Genomic DNA, 17,674 nt, shown 5'->3' with positions numbered 1-17,674 from the left:
TGCAAACAGTGTCATTCCTTCCACACCACACCTGTTTACTGAGCTTCTCATACATTGAACACTTCGCTGAATTCTTTGTTCATCAGTGGAAAGGGGCAACTGACACCCCCACCTCAGTAACATCCTTCTGCTGTTAGGCCAGCATTTGTTGCCCATCCCTAATTGCCCTTGAGAAGGTGGTGGTGAGCTGCCTTCTTGAACCGCTGCAATCCATGTGGTGTAGGTACACCCACAGTGCTGTTAGAGAGAGAGTTCCAGGATTTTGACCTAGCAACAGTGAAGGAACGGTGATATATTTCCAAGTCATGGTCGTGAGTGGCTTGGAGGGGAACTTCTAGGTGGTGGTGTTCCCATCGATCTGCTGCCCTTGTCCTTCTAGATGGTAGTGGTTGTGTGTTTGGAAGGTGCTGCCTAAGGAGCCTTGGTGAATTCCTGCAGTGCATCTTGTAGATGGTACACACTGCTGTTACTGTGCGTCGGTGGTGGAGGGAGTGAATGTTTGCGTATGGGGTGCCAATCAATTGGGCTGATTTGTCCTGGACGGTGTCCAGCTTCTCGTGGTGTCATAGCAATTCAATGCTTTGGTGATTCAAATGTTCAATCACTTCCATTCAGTTAGTGAAACCAGCCACTTTTTTCTCCCCCATTTGCTAAAGAGGTCAATATCGTGGTTCAGTGGTAGCACATTCGCCTCAGAGTCACAAGGTTCCAGGTTCAAGTCTCACTCCAGGGCTTGAGCACAAAAATCTAGGCTGACACTTCAATGCAGATGAGATATTAAATGGAGGCCCTGACTGCCCTCTCACAAAGCTGCTTTGAAGAAGAGCAGGAGGGTTATCCCCAGGGTCCTGGCCAATATGAGTCCCTCAAATGACATCACAAAAGGACAGATTATCTTTGCAGTTAGTGGGATCTTGCTGTGCACAAAGTGGCTATCACATTTCTTACATTACAACAGTGACAACACCTCCAAAAGTTCTTTATTTGCTGTAAAGTGCTTTGAGACAGCTGGTGGTTGTGAAAGGCACGACATCAATGCAAATCTTTCTTTCCTCTAACCCTGTCCTTGCCTAATGCTCATATGTGTTCAATGAACAGGAATCAGGAGCAGGCACCAAGCACTCTTCCTCTCTCCCTTCCTCCATTCTTGCTCTCTCCCCTACCTGCTCTCCCCCAACATGCTCCTGCTCCCTGCGCTCTCCCACCATCCCCTCCCTCCATCTGCTCTCTCCAGCTCACCTCCCCACTCTTCTCCTTCCTTAACCCAGAATCTGGAGGCAGCAGCTGCTGCTGTAGCTGACATCAATTAACTCAATAGAGAGAAAATACACAATCTCCCTGTTTCCTGGTCCTCAGTCCCACACCGGGGAACTCTCTCTCTCTGTCTGCCGGCCCCAGTCCCACACCGGGGAGAGTATTAACACTCAGCCCTTGTGGTAGTGGTGTTTTTACTCTTCTGTCTGTGGTTTCTTTGTATAAGTTACAGGGTGATTGCCTTCTCCATTCTTCATCCCTCCCTTTTCACATTGCCCCATGAATGTCTCTCTCGGGCTCATCCTGAGCTCCGACTGATCTCAGTGCAGCTAACGCGAGGGCAGAGAGGGGCAGAGTCTAACTAAACAACACTGGATCAATGAGACGAAAGCAGTGTTACTCACCCTCCCAGGCTGCGTGATTTGGGGTAGGCCCTTCACTCTGTGCTCAACTTCCAGCAGCTTCTGAAGATTCTCCTGAGTAGAAGTGGAAAATTAGACAGCTCCTTGAGAGGGAGCAGCACAGAATGGTACAAGAATTGGAGGTCACTGAAGCGGATATGCGAATAGTATCGGCATGTATTAGTGAGAGAATAATTACATTGTGGCCTCAGACACCTGATAACAGTCCTGTGAACTGTCTGATACAGAAAGTGCAACTTTCAATAAACTCAAGTTAGCTTTTGCTTTGAAGGGGGGTTTGTGCCCGAGATACTGAGGTGAAGTGACACTACAGGGAGAGTGCTGGAGGCTGTGAGCAGTTACCATGAGCTGAGTGTAAGGTAGCAGTTTTCCTGCTTTGACTGCTCAGTGGATTCTGGTTTTACTTAGCAGGTCAAACCTTAGTGTACACACTGGAACTGCTTCCCAATGCACAGCCTCAAGATGCTCACCAGTCTCAGCAACAATTCAAATCAGCAAAAACAGCCTTACAAAAAGATCAGCACAATAAAAAGACCATAGCATTCCCAGTGATCCCGGCGCCGGCCCCCAGCGACTCGATCCCCCCGGCGACCTGACCCCCCGGCGACCTCTGGTGGCGCCGGCCCCTGGCGACCTCCAACCTCGGTCCCCAATGACCCCCCCAACGACCTCGACACTTGCTCCTGGAAATTCCCAATATGAGACCTGCAGTGACAGTCCATCTCTGGCACCCACCCCAGTGCACCAACCCCATGCAATTAGCAGCAAAGTTGCAATTCTCTTTCATATTCTAAGGAAGAGCAGAAGGAAACATGAACAGTTTGACTTACCCCTTGGGTCACACACTGTCTGAGCAGCTCACAGACTTCATTCACAACAAGTAAACCAGCTGCATAGGAACAACAGTCCTGTCAGTAACACTGCCCCAAATCAGAAACAAGCCCCACCGCCCCAATCAGAAACAAGCCCCACCGCCCCGTCCAGCACTGCACCAATCAGAAACAAGCCCCACCGCCCTGTCCAGCACTGCACCAATCAGAAACAAGCCCCACCGCCCCATCCAGCACTGCACCAATCAGAAACAAGCCACACATACATATGAACATACGAATTAGGAGCAGGAATAGGCCGCTCAGCCCCTCGATCCTGCTCTGCCATTCAATAAGATCACGGCTGATCTGAATGGAACCTCAACCCCACATTCCGGCCCACCCCTGATAACCTTTCACCCCCTTGTTAATCAAGAATCTATCTCGCTCTGCCTTAAAAATATTCAAAGGCTCTGCTTCCATCACCTCTTGAAGAAGAGTTCCAAAGATTCACAACCCCTCAGAAAACATTTCTCCTCATCTCTGTCTTAAATAATCGACTCCTTATTTTTAATCAGTGACCCCTAATTCTAGATTCTCCCACAAGGGAGAACATCCTCTCCACATCTACCCCGTCAAGACCCCAGGGTCTTAAAGGTTTCAATCAAGTCACCTCTTACTTTTCTAAACTCCAGCGGATACAAGCCTAACCTGTCCAACCTTTCCTCATAAGACAACCCATCCATTCCTGGTGTTAGTCTGGTAAACCTTCTCTGAACTGCTTCTAACACATTTACGTCTTTCTTTAAATAAGGAGACCAGTACTACACAATACTTCAGATGTAGTCTCATCAATGCCCTGTACAACTGAAGCGTAACTTTTGTAATCAATTCCCCTCACAATAATTAATAACATTCTATTAGCTTTCCTAATTACTTGCTGTATTTGCATACTAGTCTTTTGTGATTCATGCACTAGGACACTCAGATCCCTCTGCACATCAGAGCTCTGCATTCTCTCACCATTTAGATAATAAGCTTCATTTTTATTCTTCCTGCCAAAATGAACAATTTCACATTTTCCCACATTATACTCCATTTGCCAGATCTTTGCCCACTCACTTAACCTATCTATGTCACCTTGTAGCCTCCTTACGTCCTCTTCACAATTTACTTTCCTGCCTTTCTTTGTGGCATCAGCAAATTTAGCAACTGTTCCTTTGGTCCCTTCATCCAAGTCATTCATATAAATGGTAAAAGGTTGAGGCCCCAGCACTGATCCCTGTGGCACATCACTCGTTACATCCTGCCAAACAGAAAAAGATCCATTTACGCCAACTCTCTGTGTCCTGTTAGTTAGCCAATCTTCTATCCGTGCCAATATGTTACCCCCTACACCATGAGCTTTTATTTTCTGCAATAACCTTTGATGTGGCACTCTATCAAATGCCTTCTGGAAATCTAAGAACAGTACATCCACAGGTTCCCCTTTATATACAGCACATGTGACTCCTTCAAAGAACTCCAATAAATTGGTTAAACATGATTTCCCTTTCACCATGTTGACTCTGCCTGATTGCCTTGAATTTTTCTAAGTGCCCTGCTATAACATCTTTAATAATAGCTTCTAACATTTTTCCTATAACAGATGTTAGGCTAACTGGCCTGTAGTTTCCTGCTTTATCTCCCTCCCTTTTTGAATAAAGGAGTTACATTTGCTATTTTCCAATCTTAATGGGACCTTCCCCGTAAGAGGGAATTTTGGAAAATTAAAACCAGTGCATTTACTATTTCACTAGCCACTTCTTTCAAGACCTTAGAGTGAAGTCCATCTGGACCTGGGGATTTGTCAGCCCGCAGCTCCAACAATTTGCTCAATACCACTCCCTGGTGACTGTAATTTTCCAGAGTTCCTCCCTCCCATTTCCTGATTTACAGCTATTTCCAAGATGTGACTGTGTCCTCTACAGTGAAGACCGAAGCAAAATGCCTGTTGAATTCATCTGCCATGTTCCTACTTTCCATTATCAATTCCCCAGGCTCACTTTCTATAGGACCAATGCTCACTTTGTTAACACTTTTCTTATTTAAATATCTATCTATTAAATATTCTACTATCCATCTTTCTCTCATACTCTTCCTTCCTTATTCTTTTTGTCATTCTTTGCTGTTCTTTATATTGTTTCCAATCTTCTGACCTGCTACACGTCTTTGTGTAATTATATGTTTTTTCTTTAAGTTTGATACTGCCTTTAATTTTTTTAGTTAACTATGGATGGTGGAATTTTTCCCTCGCATTGAAATGTATCTATTCTGTGTATTCTGATATATCCCTTTAAATGTCTGCCACTGACCTATTCCTTAACCTCATTTGCTAATTCACTTTAGTTAGCTCTACTTTCATGCCCTCATAATTGCCCCTTATTTAAGTTTAAAATACTAGTCTTGGACGCATTCATTTCTCCCTCAAAATGAATGTAAAATTCAATCATATGATGATCACTGCTACCTAGGGGTGCTTTCACTAGGAGGTTATCAATTCATCCTATCTCGTTGCTCAATACCAGGTCTAGTATAGCCTGCTCTCTGGTTGGCTCCAGAAAGTGCTGTTCTAAGAAACTATCCCAAAAACATTCTATAAGCTCCTGATCTACACTACCTTTGCCCATTTGACTTTTCTATACGTAGATTAAAACCCCCCATGATTATTGATGTACCTTTCTGGTGAGCTCCCATTATTTCTTCTTTATACCCTGTTCTACTGTCTAGTTACAATTAGGAGGTCTGTACACCACTCCCACAAGTGACTTCTTGCCTTTATCATTCCTCATCTCAACCTGGTTTCCTGAACTTGGGTTCTGAACTCTAATGTGCTAAAAGTATAATTAATTAAGAGCCACTCCTCCACGTTTTCCGAGCTTCCTGTCCTTCCTAAATGTCACGTACCCTTCAATATTCAGGTCCCAATCTAAGTCATCCTGCAGCCATGTCTCTGTGTGGCTTATTTGTACTTGTACTTATTTACTTCTATTTGTGCTATCAGTTCATCTGTTTTGTTTTGAATGCTACGTGCATTTAGATACAGAGCCTTAAGTTTTGTCCTTTAATTATTTTTGTAGCATCTAGCCTTATCTGTGATTACTCTTAGATGTGTACTCTCTGCCCCTTCCTGTCACAGCCAGTTTATCATTTCCCATATTCCCACACCTCCCCATCAGGCACTGCACCAATCAGAAACACACCCCACCTCCCCATCCAGCACTGCACCACTCAGAAACAAGCCATGCCTCCCATCCAGCACTGCACCAATCACAATCAAGCCCCGCCTCCTGATCTAGCAGTACACCAACCAAAACAAGCCCCTCCTCCCCAGCTAACTGTACACCAATCAGAAAGAAGACCTACCCCCCAATCCTGCAGTGCACTAATCAGAAACCAGCCTGAAAACAAATCAAATGCCACAGATTCTGGAAATTTAAATAAAACAGAAAATGTCAGAAATATATATTCTCCTTTTCAAGAATTAATGCTCTTTGCTTTTGAAAGTTCTTGTTGAATCGATTTCTCTGATCCTGTAGGCAGGACAATCCAAATCATAACAGCCCACTGAGTAAAAAAAATTCCCTCATCTTTGACATCCAATTTGACAATTGACTGAGATGCTGTACATGATTTATAATTGTATTTTGCAATTGTGTAATTACCTTTTGCATCTTCATATTCAGCAGAGTGTGGACACACATTATTTAAGTAATCTGAAAAAAAGCACAGTTGGTTTAAAGGTCAGAGTGTGTGGCACTGAACCAGCAAGAAGAGCAGATTTTGCTTCTCATGCAGAATGCATCTGTAATGTAACAATGCAGCTGAGGAACATCAGTACGATAATGAACCACCTCAATACACAACCAGGATCAGAAAAGTTCCCTTCACACTGTCCCCATCAAACACTCCCAGGGCAGGTACAGCACGGGGTTAGATACAGAGCAAATAAAGGCGAACCAGTAGATGTAATATATTTGGATTTCCAAATGGCATTCAGTAAGGTCCTGCAAGTAACATTACTGAATAAGCTAAGATCCCATGGTGTTGGAGGTAGTATATTAGCATGGATAGAGGATTGGCTAACTAATAGAAGACAGAGAGTTGGGATAAGGGGGGCATTTTCAGGATGGCAACTTGTAACTAGTGGAGTACCACAGGGATCAGTGCTGGGGCCTCAATTATTTACAATATATATTAATGACTTGGGTGAGGGAAGTGAATGTACTATCGCCAAGTTTGCAGATGACACAAAAATAGGTGGGAAGACAAGTGGTGAGGATGACACAAGGAGTCTACAGAGGGATGTAGACAGGTTAAGTGAGTGGGCAAAAACTTGGCAGATGGAATATAATGTGGGAAAATGTGAGGTTATGCACTTTGGCAGGAAGAATAGAGGAGCTGAATATTATTTAAATGGAGAAAGTCTGCAGAAAGCTACAGCACAGAGGGATTTGGGAGTCCTTGTGCATGAATCCTAAAAAGCTAGCATACAAGTTCAACAGGTAATAGGGAAGGCAAATGGAATGTCAGCCTTTATTTCAAAAATAGGGAAGTCTTGCTAAAACTATACAAGGCACTAATTAGACCACACCTAGAATATTGAGAACAGTTTTGGTCCCCTTATCTATGGAAAGATCTACTGGCATTGGAGGCAGTCCAGAGAAGGTTCACTAGGTTGATCCCGGGTATGGAGGGATTTTCTTATGAGGAGAGGTTGAGTAGTTTGGGCCTGTACTAATTGGAGTTCAGAAGAATGAGTGAAACACGTAAGATTCCTAGGGGGCTTGACAGGGTAGATGCTGAGAGGTTGTTCCCCCTTGTGGGAGAGTCTTGGACCAAAGGGAATAATCTCAGAGTAAGGTGTCACCCATTTAAAACAGTGATGAGGAGGAATTTCTTCTCTCAGAGGGTAGTCAATCTGTGGAATTCTTTACCGCAGAGGGCTGTAGAGGCTGGGTCGTTATGTATATTCAAGGCGGAGATAGACAGATTTTTAATCAGTAAGGGAATCAAGGCTTATGGGGAAAAGGCAGGAAAGAGGAGCTGATGATTATCAGATCTGCCTTGATCTCACTGAATGGCGGAGCAGGCTCAATGGGCCGAATGGTCTACTTCTGCTCCTACATCTTATGGTCATATGGTCTCCATCAAACACTCCCAGAACAGCTACAGCACAGGGCTAGATACAGAGTGAAGCTCCCTCTACACTGCCCACATCAAACACTCCCAGGGCAGGACCAACACAGGGTTAGATACAGAGTCAATCTCCCTCTACACTGTCCCCATCAAACACTCCCAGGACAAGTACAGCAATGGGGTTTGATACAGAGTAAAGCTCCCTCTACATTGTTCCCGTAAAACTCTCCCAGGACAGGTAGTATCTACTTTACATCGATACATTTTTATATTACAGAAACTGTAATCGACTTTATATCAATAATTATTTACATCAAAATTGTTCTATTTGCAAGATATCAAAATAACTTGATGAATTTGTAAGTTCATCCATAGTTCACCTGGGGCACCTGCAAGAGCTGACAGGGCACAAGTCAACAGCCAGAGGTCACCTGTAGCAGCTGTTCTGCACACTCACGATGATTTCAGCTGTTCAGATATTGGTTAATGGACACAGGACAGGATATTTCAGTCCCATTGCAAAGTGAAGGAGACAAAGGCAGAGACAGTATTTTACTTACCTGTCAGGTAAAGGTGATACTGAGGGACTCGCTGTAGCAGCTTAAAAAAACACTGTTTGATGCTCAGCCTGTTAGACCCTGGATACATCTAGAAAGACCAATTAACATCGTCACTCAAAGAAACAAATCGTACTTCACTGTATTAAACTTCATCTGCCATGCATCTACTCAGTTCACCAGTTGTTCTACATCTGCCTGAAGTCTGTTTCTATCCTTTTCATTGTTTAGTACCTTTCCAAGTTTTGTCATTTGTAAACTTGAAAATTATGTACTTTTATCAATATGTACTACATAAGAAATAGCAGGAGGAGTACATTGTACAGCCCCTCAAGCCTCTATTATCATTCAATATGACCATGGCTCATCTTCTGCCTCAACTCCACTTTCCCATCTCCTCCCAATATTCTCAGAGACCAAAACTCTGTCAATCTCTTCATTAAATATATTCAACAATGGAATGCAGTGGATGTTGTCCATATGAATTTTAAGAAAATGTTCCACAAAGTACCACATAAAACACTGGTTGACAAAATCATGGAAGAGGGAGGTCAGTATCAGCTTGGATAAAATAGGACCCAAAAACAGAAAACAGTGACTCCTGGTTCATTCATTCATTTATTCCTGTCAGCATCTTCCCAGAGGTTGACCGCCACTGATCTCATAGTCTAGGTTTCAGTTCCTAATGGGAAGTATTGTATACCTTCTTGACCACCTTTCTACCGTTACCTTCAGGGATGTTGATGTCCAAGGTCTCTCTGTTCCTCTATACTCCTCAGTATCTAACAATTTGAGTATCCTCCTTGCCTTGTTTGCCCTCCTCCAATGGTTTAGCTCACATTTCTCTAGATTAAATTCCCTTTGCCCCTTTTCTGCTCACTTGACCAGTCCATTCATATCTTCCTGCAATCCACACCTAACTGTCGACCACACAGACAATTTTCATGTCATCTATAACCGTCTTAATCATACCCCCTACAATTACGTATTACCTTTCCTAATAGAAGCATAAACCTTTGTAAATTAGTGAGGGTTCATCTGGAGAATTTTGTTTCACTCTGGGCATCACACTCTGCATGTGAAGACCCTGGAGAGTGCAGAGAAGATTTCCCAGAATGAAGGCAAGGGTTATGATTCCAGTTATGTGGAAAATCAAGAGAGGCTGAGATGGTTTCCTTCAAGTAGAAGAAATTGGATAAATACTCAAAAAGGAAATATTTGGCTAGCTTTTTCAAAGCTGGCACAAGCACACTGTGGACAATATACCTCCTTCTGTTCTATGTTGTTCTATGATTCCGAGGCCAAGCTCACCCCTATAGTTCCAGGCCAGTTACCTCACATCTGTGGGAGCAAACGTTTTCGAGTCTCTAATTAAGGATGAAATGGCCATGTAACAAGGTAACAAGAACAAAGTTAGAAGGAGGAGTTAGGAGCAGAGTGCGAGAGGCGGACCCTGGGACAGGCAGTCAGCAGCACCTGGAGTAGAGTGCGAGAGGAGGCAGGGGTGCCCTGGGGTCCAGCTCACCAATCAGTTTTCCATTTTGGATACCGGTGAGGATATTGAGTCCTCAGAGGAGTGCAGTCAGAACCAAGTTTGTGGCACCACAGGCAGCTCTGCTGTACTGGGAGGGAGAAAGAAGATGGGGAGAGCACTAGTGATAGGGGATTTGTTAGTTAGGGGAACAAACAGACATTTCTGTGGCCATAGGCCTGACTGCAGGATAATATGTTGCCTCCCTGGTGCCAGGCAAGGATGTCACGGAGCGGCTGCGGGACATTTTTTGGGGGGTTGGGGAAGGTGAACAGTCATGGTCCAGTTTGGTACCAATGACTTATCTAGGAAAGGGGATGAGGTCCTGAAAGCAGACTTTAGGGAGCTAGGAAGGGGATCGAAAAGCAGGACCTCTAAAGCAGTAATGTCAGGATTACTCCCAGTCCAACGTGCAAGTAAGAATAGAAATAGGAGAACTGAGCGAATAAACATGTGGCTGGAAAGCTGGTGTAGGAGGGAGGGCATCAGATTTCTGAGGCATTGGTACCGATTCTGGGGAAGGTGGGACCTGTACAAGCTGGACTGCCTACACCTGAACAGGACTGGGGCAAATATCCTCGCAGAGAGATTTGTTAGTGCTGTTGGGGGGGTTTCAGTCTAGATTGGCAGGGGGGTGGGAATCTGGGGGCAAATCAGAGCAGGGAATGGGAGATGGAGAATTAGTGTCACTCTGAAAGACAGAAACAGCACAGGTTAAAAAAAGTGTACAGCACAGAAATTTGGCAGGGTTAAAAGGTGTATATATAAATGCAAGGAGCTCAGTAAATAAAGCCAATGAGCTAAGGACACAGATAGACACACGGCAGTGTGATATCCTAACTGGAACAGAAACTTGGCTTAAGGAGGGACAAAAATGGCAGCTCAACAACTCTGGATATATTTTTTAGACAGGATAGGGAGGGGGTTAAGAAAGGCAGGGGTGTAGCATTATTGGTTAAAGAATCAATTACAGCTGTGAGGAGGAGTGATATACTAAATGAAGCATCAAATGAGGCCACATGGGTTGAGCTCAGAAATAAAAAAGGGGCAGCCACAGTGCTAGGAGTGTACAATAAACCCCCAAAGAGTAGAAGGGAGTTAGAAGAGCAAATACGTAGGCAGATTTCTGAGTGAAAAAACAATAGGGCACTAATGGCTGGGGACTTCAACTACCCTAATATCAACTGGGATACGAACAGTGTGAAGGGCACAGAGGGCACAAAATTCTTGAACTGCATTCAAGAGAACTTTCTCAGCCAGCACGTTACAAGACCAACGAGAGGGGGAGCAATTCTAGATTTAGTCTTAGGAACTGAAGCTGGGCAAGTGGATGAAGTAGCAGTGGGGGACCATTTTGGAGATAGTGACCATAATACAGTTAGAATTAGCATCATTATGGAAAAGGACAAAGATAGAAAGGAGTAAAAGTTCTAAATTGGGGGAAGACAAATTTTACAAAGCTGAGGGGTGAGCTGGCGAGAGTGGACTGGATACAACTATTAGAAGGGAAAACTGTCAAATCAGCGGGAGGCATTCAAAGGTGAGATTCTACAGGCACAGTGTAGACATCTCACCACAAAGAAAAAGGGTGGTATTGCCAAATCTAAAGGCCCCTGGTTATCCAGAAGCAAACAGGGTAAGATAAAGCAGAAAAAGAAAGCTTATGACAGTCACAAAAGACTTATTACTGTAGAAAGCCTGGAGGAGTACAGAAAGTACAGGGTGAAGTAAAAAAGGAAATTAGGAAAGCAAAGAGAGGATACGAAAAAATATTGGCAGGTAAAATCAAAAAAAATCCTAAGATGTTTTACCAGTATGTTAAGAGCAAGAGAATAACTAAGAAAAAGGTAGCATCTATCAGAGATGTACATGGTAACTTGTGCATTGATGCTGAAGATGTGGGCAGGATTCTCAATGAGTACTTTGACTCTGTCTTCACTAAGGAGAGGGATGATTCTAGTTAAAGAGGAAGAGTGTGAAACATTAGATACAACTAGTGGGAGAGGAAGTACTGGAGGGTCTGGCATCCTTGAAGGTGGATAAATCACCAGGGCCGGATGGATTGTACCCCAGGCTGTTAAAGGAAGCCAGAGAGGAAATAGCAGGTGCTGAGGATCATTTTCCAAACCCACTAGATACAGGTGAGGTAGCAGAGATTTGGAGGTCTGCAAATGTTGTGCCATTATTTAAAAAGGGTGCAAGTGATAGACCAGAAAATTATAGGCCAGTCAGTCTGACTTCGGTGGTGGACAAATTATTGGAATCAATTCTGAAAGACAGGATAAACTGTCACTTAGAAAGGCACAGATTGATCAGGGATAGTCAGCATGGTTTTGTTAGGAGAAGATTGTGTCTTAATAGAATTTTGAGGAAGTGACAAGGAGGATTGATGAGGGTAGTGTAGTGAATGTTGTCTACATGGATTTCAGTGAGGCATTTGCCAAGGTCCCATAGGGCAGACTGGTCAGGAAAGTGAGATCCCATTGGGATAGAGGGAAAGGTGGTGTGTTGGATCCAAAATTGGCTCAGACAGGAAACAGAGGGTAATGGTCAATGGATGTTTTTGCGAATGGCAAACGGTTTCCAGTGGTTTCCCACAGGGCTCAGTGTTGGGGCCCTTGCTGTTTGTTATATATATATATTAATGATTTAGAATTAAATGTGAGAGGTATGATTGAGAATTTTGCAGATGACACTAAAATCGGCTGTGTAGTTGATAGTGAAGAGGATAGCTGTTGTCTCCAGAATGATATCAATGGGTTAGTTGAGTGGGCAGAAAAGTGGGAAATGGATGTCAATCTGGAAAAGTGTAAGGTAATGCACGTGGGGAGGGCAAACAAAGCAAGTGAATACTCAATAAATGGGAAGTTATTGAGGGGCTGAGGAAGTGAGAAACCTTGTCCACAGGTCCATGATGGTGGCAGGGCAGGTGGACAAGGTGGTAAAGAAAGTTTATCGAATGCTTTCCTTTATTAGACAAGGTATTGAATACAAAAGCAGGGATGTAATGCTGGAACTGTATAAAACGCTGGTTAGGCCACAGCTGGAATTTTGTGTACAGTTCTGGTCACATTACAGGAAGGACATAATTGCTCTGGAGAGAGAGCAGAGGAGATTTACAACAATGTTTCCTGGGCTTGAAAATTGCAGCTATGAGGAGAGATTCTTTTCCTTAGAACAGAGGATGCTGAGGGGTGACCTTATTGAGGTGCGCAAAATTACAAGGGGCCTAGATAGGGTAGACAGGAAAGACATGTTTCCCTTAGATGAGAGTCAATTAGATTTAAGGTAGAAGGATTAGAGGGGACATGAGGAAAAACTTTTTCACCCAGAGGGTGGTGGGCGTCTGGAATTCACTGCCTAAATAGATGGTTGAGGCTGAAACACTCAACTCATTAAAAGGTACCGGGATCTGCATCTGAAGTGCTGTAACCTGCAAGGCTACAGATCAGGGGCTGGAAAATGGGATTAAAATGAGCAGCTGGTTTCTTTTTTTATCTCTATGGCTGGTGCAGAAGCAATGGACTGAATGGCCTCTTTCTGTACTGTAACTTTTCTTTGGTTTTAAGCTGCCAGCATAGATTTTGCAAGGGAAGATTGTGCCAATCATAGTGGAACTCTTTGAGGAGGTTATAGACATGGTAGATGCAGTGGATGTGGTGTACATAAACTTTAGGGAAGTCTTGAGGTAGCACATGGGACATTATTCCTGAAGTTTAAGAGGTATGGAATTGAAGGGAAGGAGTGTAAACTGCATTAAAATGTTAGAAAGGAGAAAAGATTTAAGAGCAATTTCTCCGAGTGGTTAGGTGTGGAGAATTGTGTTCCACAGGGTTCCGTTCTGGGGTAATTTGTTTGTTGTATGCTAATAGGCTTAAAGAGAGTGTCATAGAAAACACAGCACCAAATCAGGCCATTCAGCCTTTTGCTGGCATTTGTGTTTTTTTAAAATTCATTAGTGGGATATGACCATCACTGACCAGGCCACCATTTGTTGCCCAACCCTAATTGCCCTTGATCCGAATGGTTTACTCAGCCATTTTGGAGGGCAGTTTAGAGTCAACCACATTGCTGTGGGTCTGGAGTCATGTGTAGGCCAAACCGGGTAAGGACAGCAGATTTCCTTCCCTAAAGGGTATTAGTGAACCAGATGGGTTTTTACAGCAATCGATGATATGGTCACCATTACTGAGACTAGCTTTATATCCCTGACTTATTAATTGAATTTAAATTCCACCAGCTGCTGTGGTGGGATTTGAACTCATGCCTGCAGAGAATTAGTCTGGGCCTCTGGATTACTATTCCAGTGACATTACCACTATGCCACCATCTCCTCCATGTTGCACTTGTGCCTCCCCTCCACCTTCTGCCTCTGGCTATCAGCATAACCATCTATTCCCTTCTCCCTCATATGCTTGTCTAGTTTCCCCTTAAATGTACCTATACTATTCACTTCAACCGCTCCCTGTGGTAGTGAATTGCACATTCGTCCTACACTCTGGGTAATGAAGTTTCTTTGGAATTCCCTTATGGATTTCTTGGTGACTATCTTATTTGATGGCCTCCAGTGATGCTCTTCCCCACAAGTGGAAATACGGTGCTATTCAACTGAAAGCTTAGAGCAGGCCACACACTGCCTTGTCGGTTCATTTTTTCTGAAAGGTACAACCCTATCATTTTGGTATTATGCATACAATTCCTTTTTCTATCTTTCTAGTGTCTCTGTGGCCTTTTTAATTAATCAAACTATTCACAATACACCAACTGTAGTTGGATCAACACAGGTTTAGCTGAGCTTTTCCAAGTTTCAAATCCCTCTCTCCAGCAAGAAACCTTAGCATTTGGTTTGTCTTTATGGCCTTACTAACCTTTTTATTATTCACTTACAGGATGTGGGCGTCGCTGGCTGTGCCAGCATTTATTGCCCATCCCTAATTGCCCTCGAGGAGGTGGTGGTGAGCTGCCTTCTTGACTCCCTGCAGTCCATGTGGTGTAGGTACACCCATGGTGCTGTTAGGGAGGCAGTTCCAGGATTTTGATCCAGCAACAGTGAAGGAACGGTGATATATTTCCAAGTCAGGGTGGTGAGTGACTTGGAGGGCAACCTCCAGGTGGTGATGTTTCCATCTACCTGCTGCCCTTGTCCTTCTAGATGGTAATGGTCATGATTTGGAAAGCCATTTCAGTGGTTGGTGTATTTGCAATTCCATTATTTTTGCCCCTCTATCCCACCTTCTTCATTCTGCTTCCCCATTCCTCACCAAGCCGACACTCTTCATTGCTCCATTCAGCCAACGCTCTTCATTCCCCTCCCCCTGCCTCACACAAATGAGGGACATTACGTAGAACGTTACCTCGAGTTCCGGCAGTGTTGTGGAAAACTCTGGCGACTTGCTACAGGATTGATCCAGGATTGCGATGTTGCTTTCAAACTGCTCAATATACCTGGTGTACACACTCAGCTTGGGCCCCCGTGCTGAGATCACATGAGCCAACCTTGGACCAGTCTGCCCCCTGATGATAGAAAAGTATCGAGTCAGTCAGGTGGTACAACAGTCACTCATCACTCCAACTGATGCCCACCCAGCCAACATTCTTTATTCAGCCCCCCGAAATCTCAAACCAGCCAACACTCTTCAAATACCTCCTCACCCCCATCACCAACCAGTCCACTCTCTTCAATCACCTCCCCCACCCCCACCCCGATCACCAACCAGACAACACTCTTCAATCACCTCCCCCACCCCGATCCTCAACCAGTCACTCTTCAATCACCTCCCCCACCCCCACCCAGTCAACACTCTCCATCACCTCCCCCACCCCGATCCCCACCCAGCCAACACTCTTCAATCACCTTCCCCACTTCACTAGCCAGGCAAGACTCTTCATTCACTTTTTAAAATGTATTCATTCACATGATGGGACTGTTGCTGGCTAGGCCAGCATTTTCTTCCCATCCCTAATTCCCAATCAGAATTTTGCCTTCTTGAACTGCTGCCATCCAGGTGGTGAATGTTTAAGATGATAGAAGGTGTTGAACTTGAGTGTTGTTGGATCTGCACTCACCCAGGCAAGTTGAGAATATTTCATTTCACTCCCGAATTGTGCCTTGCAGATGGTGGATAGGCTTTGGCAAGTCAGGTAGTGAGTTACTCACTGCAGAATTCTCAACCTTTGATTTGCCCTTGTATCCATGGCTGGTCCAATTATATTTCTGGTCAATGGTAACCCCAGGAAGTTAATAGTGGTGATTCAGCAATAGTAATGCCACTGAATTTCAAGGAGAGACGGTTAGACTCTTGTTGGAGATGGTCATGCCTGGCACTTGTGGTGTGAATGTCACATGCCACTTATCAGCCCAAGCCTGAATTTTGTCCAGGTCTTGCTGCATATGCACACGGACTGCCCTGAGGAACTCCTGCAATGACGTCCTGGAGCTGAGATGACTGACCTCCAACAACCACAACCATCTTCCTTTGTGCTAAGTATGACTCCAACCAGCAGAGAGTTTTCCCCCGGATTCCCATTAACTCCAGTTTTGCTGGGGCTCCTTGATGCCACACTCAGTCAAATGCTGCCTTGATATCAAGGGCAGTCACTCTCACCTCACCTCGGGAGTTCAGCTCTTTTGTCCATGTTTGAATCAAGACTGTAAATGAGGTCAGGAGCTGAGTGACCCTGGCAGAACCCAAAATGAGCATCAGAGAACAGGTTATTACTGAGTAAATGCCACTTGACACCTTCCATTACTTTACTGATGATCGAGAGTAGACTGATGGGGCGGTAATTGGCCGGGATGGCTTTGTCCTGCTTTTTGTGCATAAGACATACCCAGGCAATTTACCACATAGCCGGGTAGATGCCAGTGTTGTAGCTGTACTGGAACGGCTTGGTTAGGGGCACAGCAAGTTCTGGAACACAAGTCTTCAGTATTATTACTGGAATATTGTCAGGGCCCATAGTCTTTGCAGTATCCAGTGTCTTCAGCTGTTTCTTGATATCACGTGGAATGAATTGAATTGGCTGAAGACTGGCATCTGTGATGATGGGGGCCTCCAGAGGAGGCTGAGATGGATTATCCGCTCAACATTTCTGGCTGAAGATTGTAGCAAATGCTTCAGCCTTATCTTTTGCACTGATCTGCTGGGCTCCTCCATCATTGAGGATGGGGACATTTGTGGAGCCTCTTCCTGCAGTGAGTTGTTTAATTGTCCACCACCATTCACAACTGGATGTGGCAGGACTGCAGAGCTTAGATCTGATCCGTTGGTTGTGGAATCACTTATTACTTGCTGCTTATGCTGTTTGGTGCACAAGTAGCCCTGTGTTATAGCTTCACCAGATTGACACCTCATTTTTAGGTATGCCTGGTGTTGCTCCTGGCATGCCCTCCTGCGCTCTTCATTAAACCAGGGTTGATTTCCTGGCTTGATCGTAATGGTAGAATGGGGGATATGCCAGGCCATGAGGTTATAGATTGTGTGAGTACAATTCTGTTGCTGCTGATGGCCCACAGCGCCTCACGAATGCCCAGTCTTGAGTTGCTAGATCTGTTAAAAATCTATCCTATTTAGCACAGTGGTAGTGCCACACAACACGATGGAGGGTATCCTCAAGGTGAAGACAGGACTTCGTCTTTACAAGGACTGTGCGGTGGTCATTCCTACTGATACTGTCCTAAGCAGCTGTCCTGAATACACTCTTGAACTCATTCACCAGGCTACCTTTGCCAATCTGATTTACCAAATCTATATGAAGGATAACTCACCCACGATTATTGCAGTACCTTTCTTACAAGCCCCCATTATTTCTTGATTTATATTCTGACCTTCATCATAGATACTATCAGGGGGCCCATGGGCCACTTCTACCAGTGACTGCTTTCCTTTACTCTCTTATCTTTACCCAAACTGATTCTACATC

General features: G+C 44.4%; 1 protein-coding gene across 1 annotated transcript in view; it reads right to left on the bottom strand.

The window, feature by feature from the left end:
* The window catches only part of LOC144681842 (FYVE, RhoGEF and PH domain-containing protein 5-like), a 236,174-nt gene that overhangs the window by 61,959 nt on the left and 156,541 nt on the right, over positions 1-17,674 (bottom strand). Inside the window, exons 6-10 of the mRNA XM_078543880.1 lie at positions 15,106-15,265; positions 8,224-8,311; positions 6,190-6,240; positions 2,507-2,565; positions 1,659-1,730 (exon numbers count right to left, since the gene is read on the bottom strand). Coding sequence (XP_078400006.1) covers positions 1,659-1,730; positions 2,507-2,565; positions 6,190-6,240; positions 8,224-8,311; positions 15,106-15,265 — 430 coding nt within the window. The remainder of the gene's footprint in view (positions 1-1,658; positions 1,731-2,506; positions 2,566-6,189; positions 6,241-8,223; positions 8,312-15,105; positions 15,266-17,674) is intronic.

Source organism: Cetorhinus maximus, chromosome 6 (assembly GCF_964194155.1).
Source record: "Cetorhinus maximus chromosome 6, sCetMax3.hap1.1, whole genome shotgun sequence".
NCBI classification, from domain to species: Eukaryota; Metazoa; Chordata; class Chondrichthyes; order Lamniformes; family Cetorhinidae; genus Cetorhinus; species Cetorhinus maximus.
The sequence above is the reverse complement of the archived record's forward strand: the minus strand, read 5'-3'. Positions and strand labels throughout refer to the sequence as shown.